General features: G+C 40.9%; 1 protein-coding gene across 5 annotated transcripts in view; it reads left to right on the forward strand.

The window, feature by feature from the left end:
* FARP1 (FERM, ARH/RhoGEF and pleckstrin domain protein 1) overlaps positions 1 to 26,925 on the forward strand; it is a 247,209-nt gene that overhangs the window by 164,269 nt on the left and 56,015 nt on the right. For all 5 annotated transcript variants that reach the window (XM_075852409.1, XM_075852411.1, XM_075852410.1 and 2 more), the window contains exon 6: positions 22,797 to 22,894. In XM_075852409.1, the coding sequence (XP_075708524.1) occupies positions 22,797 to 22,894 (98 nt within the window). The remainder of the gene's footprint in view (positions 1 to 22,796; positions 22,895 to 26,925) is intronic.

Below are 26,925 nucleotides of genomic sequence, written 5' to 3' on the forward strand. Positions count from 1 at the left end.
CGATTGCTGTGACAAGCATCGGTAGCCCCATGATCACTTCGTGGGGGCTGCCGATGTGCTTCAAACCACTTAAATGCGGCGACAGCAATCCGTCGCCGCACTTAAGGGGTTAACTGCCGAAAGATGTCTAGGACAGCTGTCAGCGCGTGTCTGTCACTCTGTGTTTACACAGAGTGACAGTTTGAAATGCGGACGAAAATGAACGTCATGGTGCGGGAACTAGCACCCGACCATGACGTTCATTTTCGTCCTTGGTCGTGAAAGGGTTAAAAATGCATATATGTCAAATGTTCTCTGTGCTGGATGGCTTTACCCCTTACCGACATTTGACGTAACTGTAGATCATGGGCAGCCTATAAACTCCTTAGATGCCACGACCATTAGCAACCGAGGCTTCTAATTGGTTTGTAGTTAATCCCTTTCCCTTGCAACGTTATGGTTGCTATGTCTGCCATGCACGAAAGCCTATAAAGGTCTAATAGACTGCCTGTCAGTGTAATGTTTTTTGTTTTTTTTTAATACGGCAATAAATGTGCTGTATTAATGACATGTTAACTGTACTTTACTCTGTCGGTCAGTGATTATGGCAATACAAAATGTATATAGTTAGTTATTTTGTTTTACTACTTTTTCACAATAAGAACTTTTTTTTTTTTAGCCCTAGTAGGGTTAAAAACACAATGTTTTACTAAACTAAAAAAATAATTTTCTAGTAATAAAATAAAAAATCCCTTATTGTCTTCATCGGAAAAAATAAAAAAGAAACTATACGTAGGTATCACTGTGTCCAGAACGACCTGTACTCTAAAAATATTACATCATTTATCCCACGCAGTGAACGCCTTAAAAAAAAACGAAAAAATTTTTGAGGCACTCAGAATATTGTCACAAAACAGTATTTAAAAAAAAATAAAATGTTATTGTGTAAAAGTAGTAAAACATTAAAAAATATATATAAATTTGGTATTTCCATATTCAAGCTGACCCGCAGATTAATGTCCTTTATTCTGAACGCTGTGCTTGAAAATAAACGAAAAAAAACGATGCAGGAATTGCTGTTTTATAATTACCTTGCTTGCCAAAAAAATTGATTAAAAAGTGATCAAAAACTCACATGTACCCCACAATGGTAACAATAAAAACTACAGCTCGTCCCGCAAAAAAACAGCCCTCATACCACTACGTCTATGAAAAAATTAGAAAAGTTATGGCTCCTGTAAGGTGGGGGTGAAAAAACATCCTGACGTGCAGGCCAGAGGGTAACAATTCTTCTGTTTTATGAGGTGGTTACCAAGCACTAACATTTGCTGGAAGCGTGAGTGCCCATATTGTGCCAGGGCAACACTTTCCCAGCAAAATTTCCCAAACTGCAAAGGTGCGGAGTGTGATCCGATAGCAGTATAAGAAAGCGCACCATTTATCAGTTCTGCACCTGTCCCAATAAACCCGGCCTGTGCTTCGAAGCGTATTGCACATCCATGGATAATTGAATTATTTATTTACCCCATTATTGTACCACCTCATTATGCCCTGATATACTCCGCAAAGCTGACATATGCCCCCCACATTATAAATTGAAATACCAGAAAAACCCCAAACACAACTACTAACAAGCAAAATCCGTTCTCCAAAAGCTAAATCGCGCTTCTTCCTTTCAGAGCCCTGCAGTGGGCCCAAATAGCACTTTGCATCCACATATATGGCATTGCCATACGAGGCAGAGCCTGCTTAACCCTTTCAGTACCAGACTAATTGTCATTTTTCTGCTTTTGTTTTTTCCTCCCCGCCTTCAAAATGTCATAGCTTTTTTTTATATTTTTTCGTTGTCACTGCCATATGAGGGCTTAATTTTTACGGGACAAATTGTACTTTCTAATCGTACTATTTAATATTATGTGTGATGTACTGGAAAGCATGAAAAAAATTCAGAATGGGGTGGAATTGGAAAAAAAACAGCAGTTCCGCCATTTTCTTATGGGTTTCGTTTTTATAGTGTTCTCCGTACAGTGAAAATGATACGTTACCTTTATTCTGTGGGTAAGTACGATTACGGATACCAAATTTATATAGGTTTAGTACCATTAAAAAGTTTGAAAGAAACAAACAAAGTGTTATGTTACTATGACCCTCGCAACTTTTTTTATATTTCTGTGTACACAGCTGTGTAAGGTGTCTTTTTGTACGTGGAAAGATGTCGGTTTTATCCTATTTTGGGTAATGTCTGGCATTTTGATCACTTTTTATTAAAAAATGTTGGGGGGTTGAAGTGGCAAAATAACTGATTTGACTATTTTGACCTTTTTTCCTGCTACCGTATTGGAAAAATATTTTTATAGTTTGGGCATTTTCTGATGCGGGGATGCCTAATGTGTTTGTTTCTTTTTGTTTGGTTTTATATGTGGTCTAGGCCAAGGGGGATGGTTTGAATTTTTATATTTTTTTTTTTTTCATTGTTTTATTACTATTTTTTAGCCCCTCCCAGGGGGCTTGAACCTGCGATCATTAGATCGCTAATGCCATAGACTGCAATATCACAGTATTGCAGTCTATAGCAAAATCAGTAAATGCTATTGAGAAATCTTCCTATAGCAAGACTGGGAGCATTCACAAAGCTCCCAGCTGCTAGAAGAACACAACGGCTCCCACAATCTCTCTGCGCGGGACACGGTGACCGGTAGCAAAGGCAAAGGGAAAGTAAAAACCCTCAGATGCCAGAGGTCGGTCACATCTAACATCGGCATCTGAGGGGTTAAATGCTTGCGATCAGACATGTTTACTGGTGACACCGGACCCGTATTTACGGGCGCGGGTCCGTAAATACTGGTGGAATATGGGTCGAATACGTGGGACCAAGGACCCGTATTTACGCCAGTATTTACGCCTAAGGCCCCATGCACACGACCGTATTTTTTCCTTTCCATAAATACTGGCCGTAAATACGGGTCCTTTGTCACACGATTTTAACCCGTATTTACGGACTGTGCCCGTAAATACGGGTCCGTTGTCATTCATATTCCACCCGTATTTACGGACCCGTAAAAAAAGGGTGGCTGGAAATTATGTCACTACCGTCTAAAGCCCTTAAAAGTGTCATATAATCGCTCAGACGCCATTTTTTCTCAGACATGTTCTATATTTTTCAACTGCCCGGGCACCTTCCCGTACGCGAACAGGAAGATACCAGTGGCCAATAGAAGTTTATGGGCCCGTAATTACGGGCGTTTTTACGGTCGTGTGCTTGGGGCCTGATAGTTAGAGAGCTGTCTTTTTTTTCACAGTGTAACAAGCTGGGCACAACATATTGGGCACTGAAATAGCAAATCTATGGAAAAATTTCAATTTTCACTTTGACCACACAGGCGTTTTCCAGAAATAGATGCACAGCAGCTGGTGCAAAGTGCTCACTAAACCCCTAGATTAATTACTTGAGGGGTGTCGTTTACAAATGGGGGTATTTTCTGGGGAGACCACTGTACTGTCTCCTCAGGGGCCTTGCAGATGCAACATGGCTTCAGAAAACCAATCTTGCAAAATCTGCTCCAAATGTCTTCCCTTCTGTGCACTGCCATGTGCCCGTACTTGGGAGAAATTGCGTATCCAAAAATAATGGGTTGTATTTTTCTCCAGCCGCCTTTTGTAAAATTAGAAATTTTGCGCTAAAACCACATCTTGGAAAAAGTTAAAATTTACATTTTTTGTTTTCACAGCACAATTCTAATTAAATCTTTGAAACACCTGTGGAGTCTAAATGCTCACTTCTCCCCATGATGAGGTGTGTGTTTTCCAAAATAAGATTTTTTTCGGGGTGTTTCTTATGTTTTGGCACCTTGAGGCCTCTGCAAATCTATAATGGTGTTTGCAAAACAACCTAACAGAAGGAAGGCCCCAAAATCCACTAGGTGCTTCCTCATTTCTGAGACGTGTTTCAGTCAAGTATAACACCAGGGCTACATATGGGATTTTTCTAAAAACTGCAGAATCAGGCTAATAAATATTAAGCTACCCCTCTCTGTTAACACCACCTTCGTTACCTAAAAGGATTAAAATTTTATATTTGCAAAATAAGTGACGTTTTTACATTGCATCTCCACATAAAATTTTTGTGAAACGCCTAAAGGGTTAACAAACGTAACAAATGCGGTTTTAAATACTTTGAGGGGTTCAATTTTTAAAATTGGGCGTTTTTATATGAATTTCGAATCTATAGGCCCTTGAAAGCCATTTCAGAACTGAATTGGTCCCTAAAAAATTCTGTTTTGGAAATTATCTTGAAAATGTAAAAAATTGGTGCTAACGTTATAAGACTTGTATCATCCTAAAGAAAATTCATGGACATTTAAAAAAAAAACAAAAACGATGCCAACATAGTACCGTATTTTTCGGACTATAAGACGCACCTGACCTTAAGACGCACCCAGGTTTTAGACAACAGAAAATAGGAAAAAAATTATTTGTTAAAAAATAATTAATTTTATACACATTTTGTTAGTTCCCACAGGATAGAGGCTACATGTGGGATCGCTGGGGGTCCGACCACTCGGACCCCTAGCGATAAGGAGAACAGGGGACTGAAAGTCACCCAGAGCGCTACATGAGAAGCCTGAACTTCCGGGTTCTGTGTCCGGCTTATTTGTGCTGCAGCTCCATAGAGATAACAAAAACTTGAGAACAGGGAGTCATAACGCCACAGATCATAGAAAAATGTATACATTTTTATTACATACAATATCATAAACACAAAATTATAAAAACAAAGCGAGGTTCTAAAAATAGTCTGTATGTGGATCACTCAAAAGACCAACACCAGGGGGGCCAGTGTAACAATTCTTACCCATGGAGATGAAAGTAAAGTGGTCCACATGGTGCCACAACACCCCAACGTGCGTTTCGCAAATATCGCTTCCTCAGGGGGTATAAAACACTGTGTAACCTGTCCTCTTAAATAGTGTTCAGGTTTGTCAGCAAATGTGTTCCGACCTATCCAGTCACCTGTTCTACGGCGCATGCGCGGTATTGTCTCTGAGGCCACGAGACCTCCATCGCCTGTCGTCACACCACCACTGCGCGTGTGCGTCTCTAGGGAGACAGCGCAGGCGCAGTGCCCGTGTATTGACGAGAGGAGACCGAGGCGGGCACTCGACATCGCCACAGCACGTGCAACCCCAGATAGAAGGATATATCTGTCGTAAGTATGTTTATGTCTATATTGTATTAATAATTTGAAGTCATTTTAAAGGCATATCCCCATGTATAGTATCAAGAACCATAACAGAATTTTTTTAATATATAAACAAAAAGTGAAAGTGATAGCCTAGTGTTTGCAAGGCATATGTATGGTGATATATGATCAACCGAAGTTGAATAAATAGTATTTCATCCAGCACAGAGTGATAAAGATCATAAAAAATAAATAATATAAAACAGTCACGAATAAAGTGAACAAAGCGATAACATAATACATATGAAATCAAGGACAAACCAGTCAATATTTACTATAACAGTGAGTTAGGTACATAAAAATCATGTCGAAATGACGTGAACTGAAAAATAAAAAATCTGTAGAAAGTGCAAAAAGTTATGTTCAGAACATGAGAAAAGGATTTTTTTAGTATATATCTAGAGTCCAAATGACCCGAAATATTATTATAAGACATAATTATTGTTTAACGTAGAGGGAATCTCTTCTCATCAACATATTGATAGATGGTTAGACAGGTACCCGTCGATTTCTCATGCTTAATATATCATCACAGACATCCAAAGAATCAAATGCTATAGGTATCCTCAGGCGAAATCTAATCATGAACATAGAACCAACAATTATTATCATATAAAAGTAGGACAGATAACAACAGTTTTCTAAAATCGCTCAGCAATGGACTGATCAGGTCTTATCAAGGCAGAAAAGCTCAATTGCTTATTGAGCCCAAAAGGGGTCATAGTTCCCAGAGTGGTGATTCATCTACATTCCTTCTGCTCAAGAATCCTCTTCGCATTACCACCTCTGACTCCACAATGCACCATGTTTATGCCCCATTAAAAAAAGCTTTTGGGGTCACATCCATGGTGTAACTTGAAGTGTTTAGGAATCGTCTTCAGTAATGTTAAATCGTTAATTACTTTGGCGGCCATTATATCCCGTACATGTTCCCGAATGCGGATTCTAAGTTGTCTAGATGTTAGACCAACGTAAACCTTTGGGCATCCGCATGTTGCGTAATAGATGACGTGAGTCGAGCTGCACGAGATATATTGTAGGATTTTAAAACTACGTTAGTTTTTGATGGAATTGAAAGAGGTTTTCCGTGCTATATTAGCGCATGCCACGCAGTCACCGCGTGGGTAGCAACCTTGAACGGACCTCTTTTTGAAAAGGGGTTCGGTTGTATTGGTACGTAGTGACTTTTCACCAAAATATCTTTGAGGTTTTTGCTCCTTCTGGCCGTCATCTGGGGCTTTACTGGTAAGGCTGTCGAGAGTTGGTTCCGTATTTAGAATCGGCCAGTGTTTTTCTAGTATTTATCTCATTGTTTGCCACTGATTATTATAAGTGGAAATGAATCTGATCTTGTTATTGGCCACATCTTTCTTTTTTGTTTCTGTCAGATGTAATAATAATAATTATAATAATTAATTAATAATAATGTAAAAATAATCAGGTTTTTTGGCCCGATTGTATTCCTGCTTAATGCATCTCTGACTATAGCCCCTATCTATAGAGATCAATACATAGCTGCTCGTGCATGCGCAGAAGAATCACATTCATCTCTACAAAGCTACCGGACACAGAACGCTGAAGTCAAAGCTTCTCATGTAGCGCTCTTGGTGAGTTTTTCGGGTTGGACCCCCAGCGATCACACATGTATCCCCTATCCTGTGGATAGGGGATACATGTGTTTTATGGCACAACCCCTTTAAACCCCCAGGAACAGCGAAATTGCTGTTCCTAGCCGTTAGAGCAGCATGTCAGCTGCTGACACCTGCAGTGTATAGAGCGGGCTCAGCGAGTGAGCCTGCTCCATACATCACCCCCCCACCCCCGCTCCATGATGTGCCGGGAACGTCATGGGTCGGGGAGGGGTTAAGTAATGAAGCGGTCAGGGGGCCCGGCGATGCCGGGTCCCTTGACTGCGGGCTATAAGACGCAGTGACTTTTTAGCAAGATTTATTCTTGCTAAAAACTGCATCTTATAGTCCGAAAAATACGGTAGATATATGGGAAATGTTTATTAGTAACTATTTGGTGTGGTATAATTATCTGTGTTACAAACAGATTCAAATTTAGAAAAAGGTTTCCAAATTTTCTTAACTTTGGTGTCTTTCACAAATAAACACTAGATTTATTGACCATGTTTTACCATTTAAAATAATTTACAATGTCACAATAAAACAATCTCAGAATCACTTGGATAAGTAAAAGTATTCCAAATGTTTTACGACATAAAGTGAGACGTCTGATTTGAAAAATGAGGCTCTATCACGAAGGTCAAACTGGCTGCAGCGGCAAGGGATTAAAATGTGTTACAGCTAATGGTTTCTATGGGTGCTTTGGGGGCCACTGGTAAAAAGGGCATTTCATTGCTGTTATCCTGGCAATAATAGTTGTGATCTAATTTACTCCATGTGACCTGCAATCTGAAAAGAACGATTTTATTTTTTTTAGTAATAATGTACAGTGCATTCGGAAAGTCTTCAGACCCTTCCACTTTTTTCACATTTTGTTACGTTGAAGCCTTGTGGTAAAATAAAAAAAATAAAGTTGCCCCCCATCATTTTGGACTCAATACCCCATAATGACAAAGTGAAAATAGAATTTAAAAAAATTGATTACAAATTTATTCAAAATTCAAAACTCAAATTAGTATTTAGACCCTTTGCTATGACAGATATTTAGCTCTGGGGCCTCCCATTTCTCTAGATCATCTTTTGAAATGTTTCTAAACCTTGATTGAAGTCCAGCTGTGGTAAATTAATTTGATTGGACATGATTTGGAAAGACACACCCCTGTCTATAACAGCTGACCATGCATATCCAAGCAAAAACCAAGCCATGAGGAAGAAAAAACTGCCCGTAGAGTCCAGAGACAGGATTGTGTGGCAGCACAGTCCTAGAAAAGGGTACAAAAAAAATTCTGCTGCAATGAAAGGTAAGCAGAGTGGTCTCCGTAATTCTTAAATGGAAGACGTTTGGAACAACGAGGACTCTGCCTATAGCTGACCGCCCCACCAAACTAAGCAATTGAGGAAGCCTTGGTAAGAGAGGTGACCCAGGACCAGTAAAAGACACACGAAGGCCCTCCTGGAGTTTGCAAAAATAAAACTAAAGGACTCTCAGATTGTGAGAAACAATATTCATCAGACCACAGAAACCAACATTGAACTTTTTGGCCTAAACTCTAAGCGTCATGTCTGGAGGAAACCAGCCACTGCTCATCATCTGCCCAATACCATCCCTACAGTGAACCATGGTGGTGGCAGCATGATTCCGTAGGGGTGTTTTTCAGAGGCTAGAACAGGTCAGGGTTGAGGGAAAGATGAATGGAGCGAAGTACGAAGATATTCTTAATGAAATCTTGATCAAGTGCTCTGGACCTCAGACTGCGCCGAAGGTTCACCTTCCAACAACACAATGACCCTAAGCACACAGCCAAGACAACAAAGGAGTGGCTTAGGGACAACTCTGTGAATGTCCTTGAATGGCCCAGCCAGAGCCTTGACTTGAACCCAATTGAACATCTCTGGAGAGACCTGAAAATGGCTGTCCACCGATGGTCCCCATCCAACCTGACAGAGCTTGAGAGGATCTGCAGAAATCCCCAAATCCAGGTGTACAAACCTTGTGGCATCATACCCAAGAAGACTGGAGGCTGATATCGCTGTCAAAGGTGCTTCAACTAAGTACTGAGTAAAGAATCTTAATACTTATGTCAATGTAATATTTTAGTTTTTCCTTTTCAATACATTAGCAAAACTTACTAACATTCTGTTTTCACTTTGTCTTTATGGGGTATTGAGTGCAGAATGATGGGGAAAAAAATAAGATTTTTTTATTTTATTTTAGCACAAGGTCTCAACAAAACAAAAAGTGAAAGGGTCTGAAGACTTTACGAATGCATTGTGCGTGTATTTGGAGGCATAACTGTAGGGACGGACAAATCTCAGGATCTAGGTAGCCAATACACCTGGAAATTTGCTGCCGGTGCTAAACATTTTTTTGGTTGTTTTCTATTGAAGATACCTGGCTGCAAAAAAAAAAAAAATAGTCTTAGGCTATATTCACACGGCCATATTCAAACTGATCAACTGTCCTCTTTTCATTGAGGTTTTGCATCCTTGTCTCCAAGTTTTCATCCATTTCCCGGCCGTCTGACCGTTTTTATCGGCTACTTTTATCCGTTTGCCATCCGTTTTTTCACATCCGTTAAAAATCGGTTGAATTAAATTTGTTAGGAATTTTTGTGACAATCTTCTGAAAACACCCAGAAAGTGCCACTGTGCCAGTTAGTGCCATAGTGGCAATGTATTAGTGCCACACAGTGCCCATATAGATAACTCTATGTTGCCCACATAGTTAGTGCCCACACTCACCTGTCCCCATTCCATCCTCTCTGCCAGCAATGCAGACCTGGTCTTTTCTGACCAGGCCTACTCCAACGGAATGATATCAATGCGCCACCTGCATAGAAAAAAAGCACAGAATGGCGGGAAAGTAACCAGGGGTTCCCTTGCCTCGCTAGCTCTGTGAACTGTATCCGCATCCTAAGGACACTGATACAATTGAGTTGCCTTTTGAGGGCCTCCCTGTGCAAGAGGAATAGCAGGGCCCTGATCACAAGGGGGGAGGGGGGCAACTGGAAAGCCTCCCTGCTTGAGCCACTGTTATCAAACAATCAGTTTTGAACAGCTGTCACACGGAGGGCTTTCTGAAAAATAGACGTTAAAATCGGACCCGTTGACTTCTATGGGGGCCGTCGGGCCGTAAAAACAAATGAAAATAGAATGTGTTTGACAGCCAGTATTCACGTGCAGTTAACCCCTTCCCTCTTTGGCCACTTTTGACCTTCCTGACAGAGCCTCATTTTTCAAATCTGACATGTTTCACTTTATGTGGTAATAACTTCGGAATGCTTTTACCTATCCAAGCGATTCTGAGACAGTTTTCTCGTGACACATTGGGCTTTGTTACTAGCAGCATTTGCTCGATGCATGCAGTATTTAATTGTGAAAAACACAAATTTTTTAAAATTTTTTAAAAAATTAGCATTTTTCTAAATTTAAATGTATCTGCCTGTAAGACAGACAGTTATACCACACAAAATTGTTGCTAATTAACATCCCCCATATATCTACTTTAGATTGCCATAGTTTTTTAAACATCCTTTTATTTTTCTAGGACGTTACAAAGCTTAGAACTTTATCAGCAATTTACCACATTTTGAAGAAAGTTTCAAAAGGCTATTTTTACAGGGGCCAGTTCAGTTGTGAAGTGGCTCTGAGGGCCGTCTATCATAGAAACCCCCAATAAGTCACCCCATTTTAAAAACTGCATTCCTTAAAGTATTCAAAACACCATTTAGAAAATTTCTTAACCCTTTAGACGTTTCACAGGAATTACAGAAGTGTATAGGTGAAATTTACAAATTTCATAATTTTTTTTACAGAAATTCATATTACATTTTTTTTTTTTTTTTGTAACACAAAGTTTTACCAGAGAAATGCAATGCAATATTTATTGCCCAGGTTCTGCAGTTTTAGGAAATATCCCAAATGTGGCCTTAGCGTGCTAATGGACTGAAGCACCGACCTCAGAAGCAAAGGAGCACCTAGTGGATTTTTGGGCCGCCTTTTTATTAGGATTTATTTTAGGCACCACATCAGGTTTGAAGAGGTCTTGTGGTGCCAAAACAGTGGAAATCCCCCAAAAGTGACCCCATTTGGGAAACTACACCCCTCAAGGAAATTTATCTAGGAGTGTAGTGAGCATTTTGACCCTACAGCTTTTTTCAGATTTTTTTTTTTAAAGAAAATGTAGGTTTAGCTAATTTTTCCTAATTTCCATAAGGTCTAAAAGGGAAAAGGCATAAAATAAAATATTTGTAAAGCAATTTCTCCCAAGTAAAACAATACCCTACATGTGGTCATAAACGGCTGTTTGGACACACAGCAGGGCTAAATGAGGGACCAAAACAGTGAAAACGCCCAAAAAGTGACTGCATTTAGGAAACTACACCCCTTGGGGAAATCATCTACGAGTGTAGTGAGCATTTTGACCCCACAGGGGTTTTATAGATTTTATTAGTATTGGTTATATATTTGTAGAGGAATAATCGAGGCACTCACCGAAGCTGGCAAAACAATTTCTTTATTACAAAAAGATCTCGGTCAGGATGTGGAATTGCCTACGGCCGTTTCACGTGCGTACACGCTTTCTCAAGGCCCTGGCGTCACTTCCTTCACCTGCCCTTTTATTTACAAATTAGTGCACATTGTTACATAACAAAAATTAAAAAAGACAGGAAAATGCACAGTATACTTTGGTGATTCATGCAACTGATACATTTTAATCTTAAAATGTCAATACTTCAGTATTAAATAATCTAAAAACAATAAGGTTCATGTTAAGAACGAACTCAGATCGTTCCGATCATTAAGACCGAGCGGCCCTAGCGCACCTGTCTGAGAAATTATCTCTGCCTCTCTTTGCAATAGAGATTTGTGTCTGTCTCCTCCTAACGCCGATGGCTGAATGTGAACGATGCCCACAAATCGCATACATCGAGCGCTGTTATCATGTTTCTCCTGCATATGTTGTATCAACCTAGGGCATCCCTCACATGTGATTAATGATCTTATATGTTCACGAAATCTTACATACATAGGTCGTATAGTTTTTCCTATATAAAATCTACCACAGTTACAGATCACTGCATATACAACATATTGGGTCCTACAGGTTATTAATCCATTGATTTCAAACTTAATGCCCCCTAAATTCAGGTTCCTTGTACGTATTATGGAATTGCAATAATTGCATTGTCCACATCTATGGTTACCCCTTGGACTATTAGCTGTCAACCAATTCTCTTTGCACTTCTCTTTTTGGGAAAAACGGCCTCTGACCAATATATCTTTTACATTTTTGCATCTACGAAAGGATACTATTGGTTTCCTAATTGCGACCTCCATAAGTAATGGGTCATTCTCAATTAGGTGCCAATTTTTTCGAATACTAGTTCGGATAACATCACTCATTGGGCTATAACCGAAGGATAGAATAAATCTCTGATCTTTTTTGATGCTAGTTTTTCGACTCTGTTTTTTGTGGTAAAATAATGATGTCTGTTTAATCTTACTAGCTCTATTTAAAGCTTCTTTTATCAATTGTGCTGGATACTCTCTTGCTTCCAATTTTTGACTCATCTCATCTGCCTGCTCATAAAATGTCAAATCGCTACTATTAATTCGTCTTAAACTTAAAAATTGAGCATAAGGTAAGGATTTAATTATATGTCTAGGGTGATAACTATCATATCGCAACAATGTGTTGGTAGCAGTAGGTTTTCGATAACCTTTAGTTAGGGTTCAGAGGGGAGGGAGCGCCATTTGGCTTTTGGAACATGGATTTTGCTTGGTAGTAGTTTGTTTGGTGTACATCAGGGGCATAGTCTGGTGGTATAATAATGGGTTAAAAAAAAATAATAATCCATAGTTGTGTGTTACGCTCCTTTATGCACAGGCCAGTGTCACACTGATAAATGTCCTTCCTTATTCCCCTTTTGGTCCACACTCCGCACCTTTGCAGTTTGGGGAATTTTGCTGGGAAAGTGTTGTCCTGGTATAATACGGGCACCCTCGCTTCCAGCAGATATATTTGGGCCCTCCCCTTCCTGGTTCCCTAATTTTAGGGCCTTGATAATTTGCCTCTTGAAACAGAAGAAATGTTCCCCTTGGGCCTGCACAACTGCAAAATTTTTATTTCCTGACTTATTGGAGCCTTAACTAATTTAATTTTTTGATAGATGTAGTGGTATGAGGGCTGTTTTTTTTTACGGGATGAGCTGTAGTTATTATTGGTACCATATTGGGGTACATGAGACTTTTTGATCATTTTTTATCCTATTTTTGGGAGGCCAGGTGACCAAAAACCTGCAATTATGGCATAGTTTTTTAGTTCTTTTTTTTTTTTACACAGCGTTCACTGTGCATTATACATTACATGTTAACTTTATTCTGCAGGCCAGTATGATTCCGTCGATACCAAATTTATAGCGCTTTTTTTATGTTTTACAACTTTTTGCACAATAAAATTACTTTTGTAGCTATAGTTTTTATAGGTACCATTTTTGTATACATGCGACTTTTAAAGGACTTGATAATGGAAAAGGGCGATTGTATTTTACTTTATGACTTGAAACTTTTATTATGTTTTAAAACTTTATCACTACTTTTTTTTATTTTTTATACAGTTTTGCGCTTGTTTTTTTTTAAGTCCCACTAGGGGACTTGAAGGTCCAACTCTCATTGTTTTTTTTGGTTTTCTAATACATTGCACTACGTGTGTAAATGAATGGGGAGAAGTGTATGACGCTGATTGGTCAGCGTCATACACTTCTCTCCACAATGCCCACTTGGTCAAAAAGTAAAACACGCCCAGTTAGGCATTAAGAAACTCCTTAGCATAAATCTAATATAGGTCATAACTCTGTCAAAAATGATCTTTTCTCTAAATAAAAAACACTGCTGTAATCTACATTACAGCGCCGATCATATTATGTAGAAGATAGGCCACTTATAATGTGGTGACAGAGCCTCTTTAAGACCTTGAGGACCAGACCCATTTTTTTCCAAATCTGACATGTCAATTTACGTGGTAATAACTTGGGAATGCTTTTATGTATCCAAGTGATTCTGAGATTGTTTTCTCGTGACATATTGTGCTTTATCTTAGGGGAAAAATTTGGTCGATAAATTCATTGCTTATTTGTGAAAAACACCAGAATTTTGCAAAAATTATGATTTTTCTCATTTTAAATGTATCTGCTTGTAAAACGGATAGTAATACCACACAAAAAAGTTACTGTTTCACATATTCCATATGTCAACTTTATGTTGGCATCATTTTTTTAACGTCCTTTTATTTTTCTAGGACATTACAAGGCTTAGAACTTTAGCAGCAATTTCTCATATTTTCAAGAAAATTTCAAAAGGCTATATTTTCAGGGACGAGTTCGTTCTGAAGTGGCTCTGAGGAGCCTATATATTATAAACCCCCATAAATCACCCTATTTTGAAAACTGCACCCCCTCAAAGTATTCAAAACATCATTTTGATTTGTATTTTTCAAATGCCCTTTTTTTTGTCATGTATTGCCCTTTTTACTGAAGGTGTAAGCCATGTGGGGTTTAATTTTAGTCGTTTATACTTGTTACCTGCTAGGAATAAATTTTGCACTATAATTACCCAAAGTGGATTTGAAAATCTCCCATTTATCATTTGTACCATTATTTGACATTAGTTCTTCCCAGTCTATATCCTGAATTGCAGCGCTCATCCTGGGGAAATTGGCCGTCTTAAAATGAAGTGTTTTTGCTCTCCCAGCCTGCGTTTGTTTTTTACAGTATAGGTAAAATGTAACTATATTATGATCACTGTTACCGAGGTTTTCACGGACATTGACGTTTCCAACAAGATCTGCATTATTAGAAATGACCAGATCCAACAGAGCTTCACCTCTAGTCGGGTCTTCCACAAACTGGCCCATAAAATTTTCCTGCCACAGGTTCAGGAAATGTCTCCCCTTTGCAGTTGAAGCTGAACCGTGACACCAATTAATATCCTGGTAATTAAAATCTCCCATTATCTCTACAGTACCCGCCTATGCAGCCCGCGCCATCTGTTTATATAGCTGACCTTCTATCTCCTCAGCTATATTGGGGGGTCTATAGATTACACCAAGAGTAATTTTTTTCAGTGTTTACCTCCCTTTCTAGTTCCACCCACAAGGTTTCCACCTTCTCGCAATCTTCACCCTCTGTCTCTTAAACACTCGCCTTCATATCACTTCTCACATACAGACATACACCACCGCCTTTCCTATTCGCCCTGTCTTTCCGAAACAGTGTAAAACCCTGTAGATTTACAGCCCAGTCATGTGAAGAGTCCAGCCATGTTTCAGCAACACCAACTATATCTATATTTTCTTCCAGTACCAAGGTCTCAAGCTCCCCCATTTTGCTTGCTAGACTTCTGGCATTTGTGAACATACACTTTAACTTGCCTTTCAGTTTATCACTTTCAGTATCAGAAATGTGATTATTTGACATTATCTGGGCATTTTTATTTTCATTGCTGTTTTTTAACAAAAGGATCTCCCTATCCTGTTGTCTAGTCCTCTCCCCGCAGTCTGTTTCTCCCCCCCCCACCAATATATTCTGACCCCTCTCTAACCTGACTACACCTTTATTTTCTACATTGACCTCCTTCCTCTGCCCTAGTTTAAATACTCCGCCACTCCAGCTAGAATTCTCTCCCCCCAGCACAGCGGACCCCCTTCCATTTAGGTGCAAATAATCTGCAGAACACAGTTTGTACCCCAGTGAAAAGTCAGCCCAGTGCTCTAGGAACCCAAAGCCTTCTCATCTACACCAAGACTTAAGCCATTCATTTAACTCCCTAAGCTACTGCTGTCTTTCCTGTGATGCGCATGGCACAGGCAGTATTCCTGAGAATACAACCTTGGAGGTCCTTCCCTTTAGCTTGTAGCCTAGTTCTTTAAAATTATTCTTAAGGCTCCTCCACCTACCATTTATTCTGTCGTTGGTACCCACATGGACCACGACAGCTGGATCATCACCAGGCCCTACCAGTAACTTATCCACCCGTTCCACCACATGCTGAACCCTGGCACCAGGGAGACAGCAAACCATTCGGTTGAGGCTGTCTTGGCGACAAATTATTCTATCCGTCTTCCTGATTATAGAATCCCCTACAACTACCAATTGTCTTGCCTTACCTGCATTTCCATCCCTCCGACTACTAGCTGGGCTGTTCTCCTGGCTGTTAGGGAGATCAGTATCCACTAGGGCTGCCATTTCTGAGACCGACACCCTCGCATCATCACCCAACTTGACAATTTTGCTTGGAATATCAGAAACAGGATTGGCCTTCCTTTTCTTTGACCCCTTTCTACTGCCCCTAACTACATTAACCCAGCTACTTGCCTGATCCTGCTGACCCATGTCTTCGCCCTCCAGTTCTACCCCACTAACTGCTAGCTCAGTCAGCAGCACTCAAGATTATCTATCGCCCCCATTTTGCTCCTCCAGATCTCTAATGCGAGCTTCCAGGCGAAAAACATGCTCACATCTGCCACAGAGGGGTATTCACCCTGGAACTCCGGCTCCAGTCGTGCATACATATGGTAGACTGTGCACTGAAGAAAATCTCCAATCTTGCTGTCCATTATCCCAGTAACAAAAAAACAGTGAACAATTGTTAAAGTAAAAGAAAAGAAGATTACTTACAGGGGCTTTAACTCCTCTTTTTAACTCCGGTTTTGTAACTCCACTAGATATACAAACCACTTGTTTAGCAAGCCAAAACAGAGCGTGCCAAAGCTGTCGCTATTGACAGCGGCATTTAAGGGGTTAAACTACAGTGATCGCCGCCGTTGCAGTGGGATGTCGGCTGTATATTACAGCCGACACCCGCTGAAGATGAAGCGCGCACACCTATGCCCGCTTCATCCTCAGGCCGTTACTATATGTCCATTTGCATGCGCAAAAAACGGACCGTATTTCCTGCATTTCACGTCTGTGTGCCATCTTGGTGCTTTCCGTTCCGCATCAGTGTTCTTTGCGTGTGGCATCCGTTTTTCCTGTCAGTGAAACTCCTCTGCAAGCACTTTTTTTTTTTTAACTTCTCTGTATTTTTTTAGCAACTAATGCATGAAACACGGATGTCGTCCATATGCTGGCTGTCCGTGTTTTTCATGCACCCATAGTCTTCAATGGGCGACAAGGTCCGCAAAAACGGACCAATATAGGACATGCAGTGAGTTACACGCAACGGAGACACGCTGCGTGAAAAATTACGCATGTCTGACTAGCCCTTTTGACTTGCATGGGTTCGTGTTCTGTCAGTTATTTCATTGGACAGCACAGGGACGCGGAACACGCTTGTCTGAATGAGCCCTAATAATGCGTATAATAACTTTTGTTTTGGCAGTTGCAGAATTATTTATTTAGATTTCTTCAATTTTTAATGTAACACTTTTCCAGTTTTTCTATTACTCGCGAAAAACTTTCAAATATTGTTCTAGCACTATTTGCAAATACTTATACAGTATGTACATATACTGCAGTCTTTTACAATTTTTGTTTTTTTACTCCAAAAGCAAGTTTTATTATATTACCTCAACGTATTGCACAGCTCTGTGCAACGAGTGAATCACTTATTGGTGAAAAAGCTTCATATGAAATTGTATACGATTTCCGGGCCAGGAAAAATAAAAAATGGGGATTCCGAAGAGGCGCTGCTAGCATCCAGAAATTGTGATAAAAGGTCATTTATTAAAAGTTATCGTGGCTACGCGTTTCAACGGCAGTCGGGCGTCTTCCTCAGGCCAATACTGAATTGGCCTGAGGAAGACGTCGGACTGGCGTTGAAACGCATAACTACGATAACTATTTATAAATGACCTTTTATCACCATTTCTGGATGTTAGCAGCGCCTCTTCGGAATCCCCATTTTTAAAAAAAAAAATTTCCTTTCCTGGATATCGTGTGTATATTAAAGCAGAGGTGGAATTCACCCACCGTTTGGTACGGTAGCAGCTGACATCTTTCGACAACCACACACCAGAGTTGTACTTTGACTGTGTACAACCTAACAAGGTGAGCGCTTATACCCCTAATGCTCCCCACGTATCATCCTACTTAATATATTGCACGATGTGGCGCCCTATGTTCCTTTTTCTCCTTCAGATAAAGTCATATGAAATTGTGACCAGAAGCTCACAGCTGATTGTTTGTTTTAATACCCGTCATGACAAATATTTCCGGACTATTCATTGGGTAGTAACTCCGGCGAGAGAATATGATGAGCTGTATTAAAGTTTATGCTGTCTTTCTATCCTCCCAATATTATACCGCTTTGAGACAGAAGCTGTAGTTCATGTAAATCAATGAGCTTTTGTCTGGGAGAACATTACATGCAGAGCTGGAATCTGACCGTTCTACGGCTGGTTGAATTTTTCATGCATTGATAATGATCATATCTGACAGCCAGAGCTACTCGCTAGATTATTGATTTGAGGAAAAAAATACCTTGCAAACAGAATTTCAAAACTAAAAAAAAAACAAAATTGAAATGACTTCGAATTTTGAATTTTTTTTTTACCTTGTGCGCTTTGCTTAGGCCTCATGCACACGACTGTATTTTTTCCCACCCGTAAATACGGGTCCGGTGTCACACGTATTCGACCCGTTTTGCACCAGTATTTACGGGCCCGTGCCTGTAAATACGGGCCCGGTGTCACCCGTATTCCACCCGTATTTACGGGCACGTTTTTGGCTGCAAAATTACACTGCACTAATCGGCAGCCCTTCTCTCTATCAGTGCAGGATAGAGAGAAGGGACAGCCCTTTCTGTAATAAAAGTTAAAGAAATTCATACTTACCGGCCGTTGTCTTGGTGACGCTTCCCTCTCTTCACATCCAGCCCGACATCCCTGGATGAGGCGGCAGTCCATGTGACCGCTGCAGCCTGTGATTGGCCTGTGATTGGCTGCAGCGTTCACATGGGCTGAAACGTCATCCAGGGAAGTCGGGCCGGATGTCGAGAGGGACGCGTCACCAAGGCAACGGCCGGGAGACTGGACTGGAGGAAGCAGGAAGTTCTCGGTAAGTATGAACGTCTTTTTTTTTTTTTTTTACAGGTTGCTCTATATTCTGATCGGAATTCACTGTCCAGGGTGCTGAAACAGTTACTGCCGATCAGTTAACTCTTTCAGCACTCTGGACAGTGACTATTTACCGACATCGCCTAGCAACGCTCCCGTAATGACGGGTACACACACGTAGCCACCCGTCATTACAGGAGCTCCATAGACTTTTATGGGCTGTCCGTGCCGTTATTACGGGCTGAAATAGGACATGTTCTATCTTTTTCAACGGCACGGGCACCTTCCCGTAAGAAAACGGGAAGGTACCCGCGGCCAATAGAAGTCTATGAGCCCGTTATTACGGGTCGTAATTACGACCCGTAATAACGGGTGTTTTTACGGTCGTGTGCATGAGGCCTTAGATTGTGCCGCCAATTTCCAGGCCCCTCTTCTGCCATGCAAGTGGGCTGCATTGCTTCTCAGACTACCCAATTATCATAGTGCTTCTGTAGTCTGAGACATTGTTTCCTGTTTATCTAAATGGCTTGAGCTGCTACTGTGATAGCAGGGAAGAGTGTCTTGTACTTCTGAAACACAGTGTACATTGGGTAGTCTGAGGAGTGCTGCAGCCATCTTGAATGACAGAAGAGGGGGCCCGGGAATCGGCAGATCCGCGACACAACAAGCTGAATGAAGGGCACCAGGTAAGTCAACTCTGCATTCCCCTGCAAACGTTACTTTTTTAGCTAAAACCGGAGGGTCACTTTTCTTGCTCACTAACTCCATAAAAAAAAAAAAATCTGTCACCTAATAGGACACCCACTAAATGCCTCCCACCCACATTCCAATTTTTAGGAAAAAGATCCCTGATTCTACACGACGGAATCTAAATATACTGTTTCTGCAAAGAGATGTGAATGAGGGTTAGGTTCACACTTGAATTTTTACAAATTTGTCTTGTTCACATTTTGTGTTGTAAAAGTGACCTGTTTGGGTCTTGCGGTGTTGTGGTGTTTTGTTTTATTTTTTACACCTCCGCATGCTCTATTAAATGTGGCAAATCCACAGCGTTGGAAATTGCAGTTGTAGTTCTCCAAAAAGTGTTAAAGGAAAATCTATTAGAACTTTTTCAAGAAACTGCAATGAAACAAGTACCAACATACTGGGGTTTTCTCTCTGCATTTGTGGTGTGGCTTTGAGACACAGCAAAATAAAAAAATCTGCATATTCTGAAAAAAGCGTCTCTGAACACACACACACACACAGCATGTTGGAGGTTGGTAGTTGTGGTGGAGGTTATACTTTCTTGGAGCTCAGTAGGCCTGATACCTTAAAATTACAAGGTCAATGGGGCATTTAATTCTTGAAATTCTAAAAAGCTACACTTACATTTAATAAAAGTAATTTTCAAAGTAACTAATAACTGCTGGTACAATTAGTGTGCCGTGTATTACAGCTTCACCCAATAAGGCCTGGCCGGCACCCGGTTGCATTAGGAATAATAGACCCCTAATGGGGCTATTCACACGACCGATTTTTTGACGGCCGGGAAAACCGGGCGTCAAAAAATAGGACATGCTCTATCTTCGCCCGGGTACCGGCCACCCGGCTCCCATAGAAGTCTATGGGGCCGGGTATTACACGGCCATCACCGGGATGTGTCCCGAGTGATGGCCGGGTTTTCCGGCGCTTGCGCTCTATCTCCTCCTCCTCCTCACAGCGCAGAGTGCATGTGAGGAGGAGGAGGAGGAGTTGATGCCATTCGGACGAATGGCATCGCTGTACACTGTGTGGCAGGGCCGGGGTGTACAGCAGGTGGAAGGGAGCGCTGCGCTGGCTCCCTTCCCCTGCTTGTTTTAAAAGCACTCTGGCCCGGCGACACCTTCGATGGCGCCGCTAGCAGCTGCAGCTGCTGCTGCGGCTGCTACTACTGTAGAGACGCCACTATAGCAGAGCAGGGAGGTATCTCCCCGCTCTGCTATGTGCTAGCCGCACTTTAGCTCCTTGAAGGAGCGGAATCCCAGTGTTTTCGGGGATTCCGCTCCTGGACAGAGCGCTTGATGTCTCTGTCCATATCTGGGCAGTGACATCAGGGGAAACTCCTGAAGCGGAATCCCCGAACACATGGGGATTCCCCTTCAGGAGTTGCCGCTGATGTCACTGTCCGGATCTGCCCGGCACGGATGCAAAACTTAATGCAAACCGGCCGGGCAAAATGGCCGATTTTACCGGCCGACACTCGGGCTCGGGAACGACCCGGTCGTGTGAATCCCGCCTAACCCTATGGACTATTGTTAAATGCTTCGTAGTCTAAGGGTAAGTTCACACAGAGGTTTTTGTCATGTAGAAAAAATCTGCCTCAATATTAAAAAAAAAATAATAATTTTGAGGCAGACTTTGACATGCTTGCATTTTTTGCCGCAGTTCTTTCAAGGTGTTTTTTTTTTAAATGAATTGAATACAAAAACTGCGCCAATAAACGCTTCAAACGAACGTCGCGGGTATTCTCTGCGTTCTGTTGATTTCAATGGAAGGTCAGAGGCAGAAACCGCTCGAAAAAAAGAGAGTTCCACTTTTTTCTTTTTTCCACGGGCGGTCAGAAGCGGCCTGGGGAAAAGAACTACTTTGTCTCCCATTGACATGAATGAAGGGTGATTAAAAACTGTCTTTTGGCACGGATTACGACGCTTTTTCTGTCTAAAAATCAGCGCTGAAAACGCAGTTTGAAGTTTACCCTAAGACAACCCTTATAGACTACTGATGCCTGAAAGTAGATATTAGCGGTCTATTGACAGATGCGTGTAGACCGATGCCTGTGCCAGCCCTCTCCAGTCTTTTCATTTTGTAGGTAGAAGCACTATTATTAAATCTATCATGTCTGATATTTCTAGAGGATGCTCCCTCAAATCTTATTGCATTTTTAATAGTCTTTTAGTTTGAAGTTTTCTGAACAATTTAACCAACACACACGCACAAGCAATGCTAGAGGTATGGGTTACTTGGCAATGCCCACACTTATCTGGACAACTTCTACTCATTTAGAGAATCTTAAACATAAGAGCATAAAATCTCATGAATGACTTCTATTTGGCAAAATCGGCAGAGTTCTCTGATTCCCAAATGTGATCAACTTTCCTGGCACATATAGGAGGATTCTGTAAAATGATCTGTTGCCCACTACTAGCCATCCAATTATTTCCAGAAAAAAATCTATTTGACAGTTTAGTTTGATCTGTCACTTTGTTCCACTCCTGGCAGAAATTATTTTCCCATAACCCCTATTCTGCCAGCCATAATCAAGCAAATATGTGATTGTCTTTTTCTACTCTCAGGGCTCATTCAGACGAGCGTATAAATCGTCCGTGTGACGGCCATTAAAATAATAGCCGTCACACGGACACATGTATTTCAATAGCGTGTGAAGGGTCCATGGGGGCGTCGAGATAGCGCTTCCTGCACAGGTGCACCTTGGACGTGAAAAACTGAATTTTTTCACGTCCGAGGTTCCCTACACTCGTGTGAATGTAGCCTTAAAGTGCAGTTATCTTCCAGATCCCTCATTTTAATCTGCTGTTAATTCTTTTAATAGTTGCAATCTTCGTTCAGCAATAATAATGAAAGAAACCCTTCCACGGGGAAACATTGTTTCTTCTGTCAAATCCTGCCTTCCCTTTAACGCAATTGATGTGGTAATAACGATCCATTCTCCAGGGCTGAGCTCCAGTGGCTATCTTTATAATACGTTATGTATTGTACAGACCATAAGGCCACATGCAGAAAAGGACAATTGTGTGTACAATATGCCAGTTTCCAGGCACTTGAGGCTCATATAGGTATTACTGAGTAGTTCTTAGGCTGAAAGGCAGATGTTCTGCTCGCACATCCTCTAATGCTACCTTCTCTCTCTCTGTAGGTACCTCTTTGCTCTGCAAGTGAAGCAGGATTTGGCACAAGGCAAGTTAACATGTAATGAAAGCAGTGCTGCTCTCCTCATCTCACACATTGTGCAGTGTAAGTTTTTACATAAGATTTTTACCCACTCTCTTTGGAATATTGCTAATGTGGTTTAGGTGCTGAAGTCCTGACAACGTTGGGAAAGATTTACTTCGCTGTCTAAGATTTAAACAGCGTAAACTTAGACAAGTCAGTCAGGAGATGTGCCAAATTTGTCACAGTGGGGCACGTAAAATCTAAGCCATTACCCTTTCCACAAGACAACACCCCCTTTTCATTTTGAATAGTAAATCTTCCCCATTGTCTTTTACAAATAAAGCTAATAAGCGTGTTTAGTGGCTCCCCTCCTCGCTGTAAACTGGTCATATGGGAAACTTTTTAGCAGCATTCAGTGTTTTAAAATTGGACAGTTCCCTTCTGACAGGTGTTGGTGGAAGGAATTTACCACTTTTGTTCTTAACGGAGTCTTTGAAAGAGGGTTGTTTCGTAAACAGTACATGTATTTTAATTAGAAGTTTTGAAGCAACAGCTCTACACCGTGTTACAAATTATTATGCACATTGGATTTCAGTGTCATAAACATTTAATTATTTGTTTTTGAATGAAACTCATAGATGGTATTGTGTCTAAGGGCCTGTTCACATCACCGTTCATTTCCGTTCCGGGGTTCCGTCGGAGGGTTCCGTCAGGTGAATCCCGCAACGGAAAGTGAAACTGACAGCACAGCTTGCGTTTCAGTCACCATTGATCTCAATGGTGACGGAAACAACGCTAAAGCTTTCCATTCGTCACCATTCCGGCTGGTTTCCGGTTTTCCGACAGAATCAATAACGCAGTCGACTCCGCTATTGATTCCGTCGGAAAACCGGAAACCAGACAAAATGGTGACGAACGGAAAGCATTAGCGATGTTTCCGTTACCATTGAGATCAATGGTGACTGAAACGGAAGCTGTGCTGTCAGTTTCACTTTCCGTTGCGGCATTCATCCGACGGAACCCTCCGACGGAACCCCGGAACGGAAATAAACGGTGATGTGAACAGGCCCTTAGGGCTCTTTGGATCATTGTAATCAATCTCAGACACCTGTGATAATTAGTTTGCCAGGTGTGCCCAATCAAAGGAAAACTACAGAAGGACGTTCCACATTATTAAGCAGGCCACAGGTTTCAAGCAATATGGGAAAGAAAAAGGATCTCTGCTGCCGAAAAGCGTGAAATAGTGCAATACCTTGCACAAGGTATGAAAACATTGGATATTTCAAGAAAACGTAAGCGTGATCATCGTACTGTGAAAAGATTTGTGGCTGATTCAGAGCACAGACGGGTTCATTCAGATAAAGGCATAATGAGGAAGGTTTCTGCCAGACAAATTAAGAGGATTAGGAGAGCAGCTGCTAAAATGCCATTGCAAAGCAGCAAACCGGTATTTGAAGCTGCTGGTGCCTCTGGAGTCCCACGAACCTCAAGGAGTAGGATCCTCCAGAGGTTTGCAACTGTGCATAAAGCTATTATTCGGCCACCCCTAAACAATGCTCACAAGCAGAAATGGTTGCAGTGGGCTCAGAAATACATGAAGACTAATTTTCAAACCGTGTTTACTGATGAGTGCTGTGCAACCCTGGATGGTCCAGATGGATGGAGTAGTGGATGGTTGGTGAATGGCCACCATGTCCCAACAAGGCTGCGACGTCAGCAAGGAGGTGGCGGAGTCATGTTTTGGGCTGGAGTCATGGGGAGAGAGCTGGTAGGCCCCTTTAGGGTCCCTGACGGTGTGAAAATGACTTTCTTCCGTGGTACAAAAAGAAAAATCGTGCCTTCCGTAGCAAAATTATCTTCATGCATGACAATGCACTATCTCATGCTGCAAAGAATACCTGTGTGTCATTGGCTGCTATGGGCATAAAAGGAGAGAAACTCATGGTGTGGCCCCCATGTTCCCCTGACCTCAACCCTATTGAGAACCTTTGGAGCATCCTCAAGCAAAATATCTATGAGGGTGGGAGGCAGTTCACATCACAACAGAAGCTCTGGGAGGCTATTCTGACATCCTGCAAAGATATTCAAGCAGAAACTGTCCAAATACTCACAAATTCAATGGATGCAAGAATTGCGAAGGTGATATCAAAGAACGGGTCCTATGTTAACATGTAACTTGGCCTGTTAAGTTTTTTTTTTTTATTGAAAGAGCTTTTGATTTCTGTAAATATGACCTCCTGATGCTGCAAATTCAACAAATTACCATTTTAGTTCTCTTTACAACCTTTAAAATGTTTTGATCTCTGTTGTTCATAATAATTTGAAACAATGCATTTTGAGTTTTTTAACTTCTAAAAAAAAAATCTGTTATCATTAGGAGATTTGTTCAATAAAATTCGCATTATACTCCAACGGTTGATGGCTTGAAGATTATACTGACTGTCATTTGCATCGACTATTTAGGAAAATCAGCGAAAAATAACATTTGCATAATAATTTGGAACACGGTATAGAATGTTTTTAGAACTAAATCTATGAAAAAGCATATTGTGGTACAACCATGTAAAACACAAGTGTAGTTTTACATACCGTTACGTTTTTGTGAAAGTAGACCTCTTACACGTTGTAAAAATGTCCCGCAGCACGTTATACATATGGGGCGCCTTCTTGTAATTCTGCGAAGGCATAATGTTGTGTGAAATATGCATAGTAATTAATTTTTCTGGCTCTAGGACTGACTGTGACCTATGCACATCCTTAAAGGCTATGTCAACCTTTTGAATCCTTTTTATTTTTTATTTTTTTTACACCAGCATTGTATTATGGTGTTTTAGTGCAACTTTGTAATTTGCTTTTATTAAAAATAGTTTTTACTTTTTGAGATACAGCTTCTATGTATACGTAGAAGCTGTATTTAGCGCTGAAATCCCGAATCCGTCATGTCAGCGGGACTGACGGCTTCAGTGACCAGCGGGTCAAACACGTAGGATTGATCACATATATATGTTCATAGACTGTCACCGAAGCAGTCAGTCTCGCTGACCTGATGGATTCGGGTTTTTAGCGCAAGATGCAGCTTTTATGTATCCAGAATACATCAAAAACAAATTACAAAGTTGCACTAAACACTGTAATACATTGTTTTAGTAAAAAAAAATAAGTCTTCAAAGGTTTACATATCTTTTTAAATCGCAACACTTTCTAAAAATAAAAGTTCTGTATGTGTATAATTTATACATGCCACTTATGCCTATGTCTACCTATCTTCACATAATCCCCAAAACTGAAGAGACCACAAATATCAGCGATCTAGATGCCAGTAAACATCCGAGCCTCATATTTATCAAATGGTCTGATCAGGTGCAGGGAGGGGTGAACATTCTCCTCTTCTCTCTTCTGTAGTAGAAAAAAAATGACCCACTTCCCTAAGTATGACAATTAGAAAACCCATATCCTCTCTCATTGGTAAATGTGGCGATCACATGAAAAAAAGTTCCATATCACTTGAAGGCTGTACTGGGGAAAGATGACTATAACAGGCTGTGTTCTTTTCTTTATTTGTCACTTGCAGCTTCCCCCCTCCCTTACAGAGACACAAAACCATTAATAAAAACTTTTCATCCTGCTCCCTGATTTCATATGAGTGCTATGCCCCCGAATGTTACATCTATGCTCTACTATGCTCCTTTGGCATGGCATACACCCAGAACCGGCTCCAAATCTCCAGTAATGTATCACTTGTTTGGCCTACGTATCGCGGAAATGAAGAGACACAAACTTCTTTACTTTAAAAAAGGGTGTCCAGTGCAGTGAGCAGCTGTCAAATCCCGAATTTATTCCTCACATGTAGAGAGCGCATACAATAAAATAACTGCTTTCGCGTTTCAAGCATTCAAGCTATGAGGAGCTTGTGTAAGCTTAAACCGCAAAAAGCGGTTGTTTTATTGTATGTGCTCTCTACATGTGAGGAATAAATTTGGGAGTTTATGGCTTTTCACTGTGCTGGATTTCTCTTATTGAAGTTTATGCCCTAGTATCATTTGAATGCTAAAACATTGGATTTTATTATAATACCAAGATTTAATCTGTAGCCCTTATCCTATGTAGCATAC

This window comes from Rhinoderma darwinii, chromosome 2, assembly GCF_050947455.1.
Source record: "Rhinoderma darwinii isolate aRhiDar2 chromosome 2, aRhiDar2.hap1, whole genome shotgun sequence".
NCBI classification, from domain to species: Eukaryota; Metazoa; Chordata; class Amphibia; order Anura; family Rhinodermatidae; genus Rhinoderma; species Rhinoderma darwinii.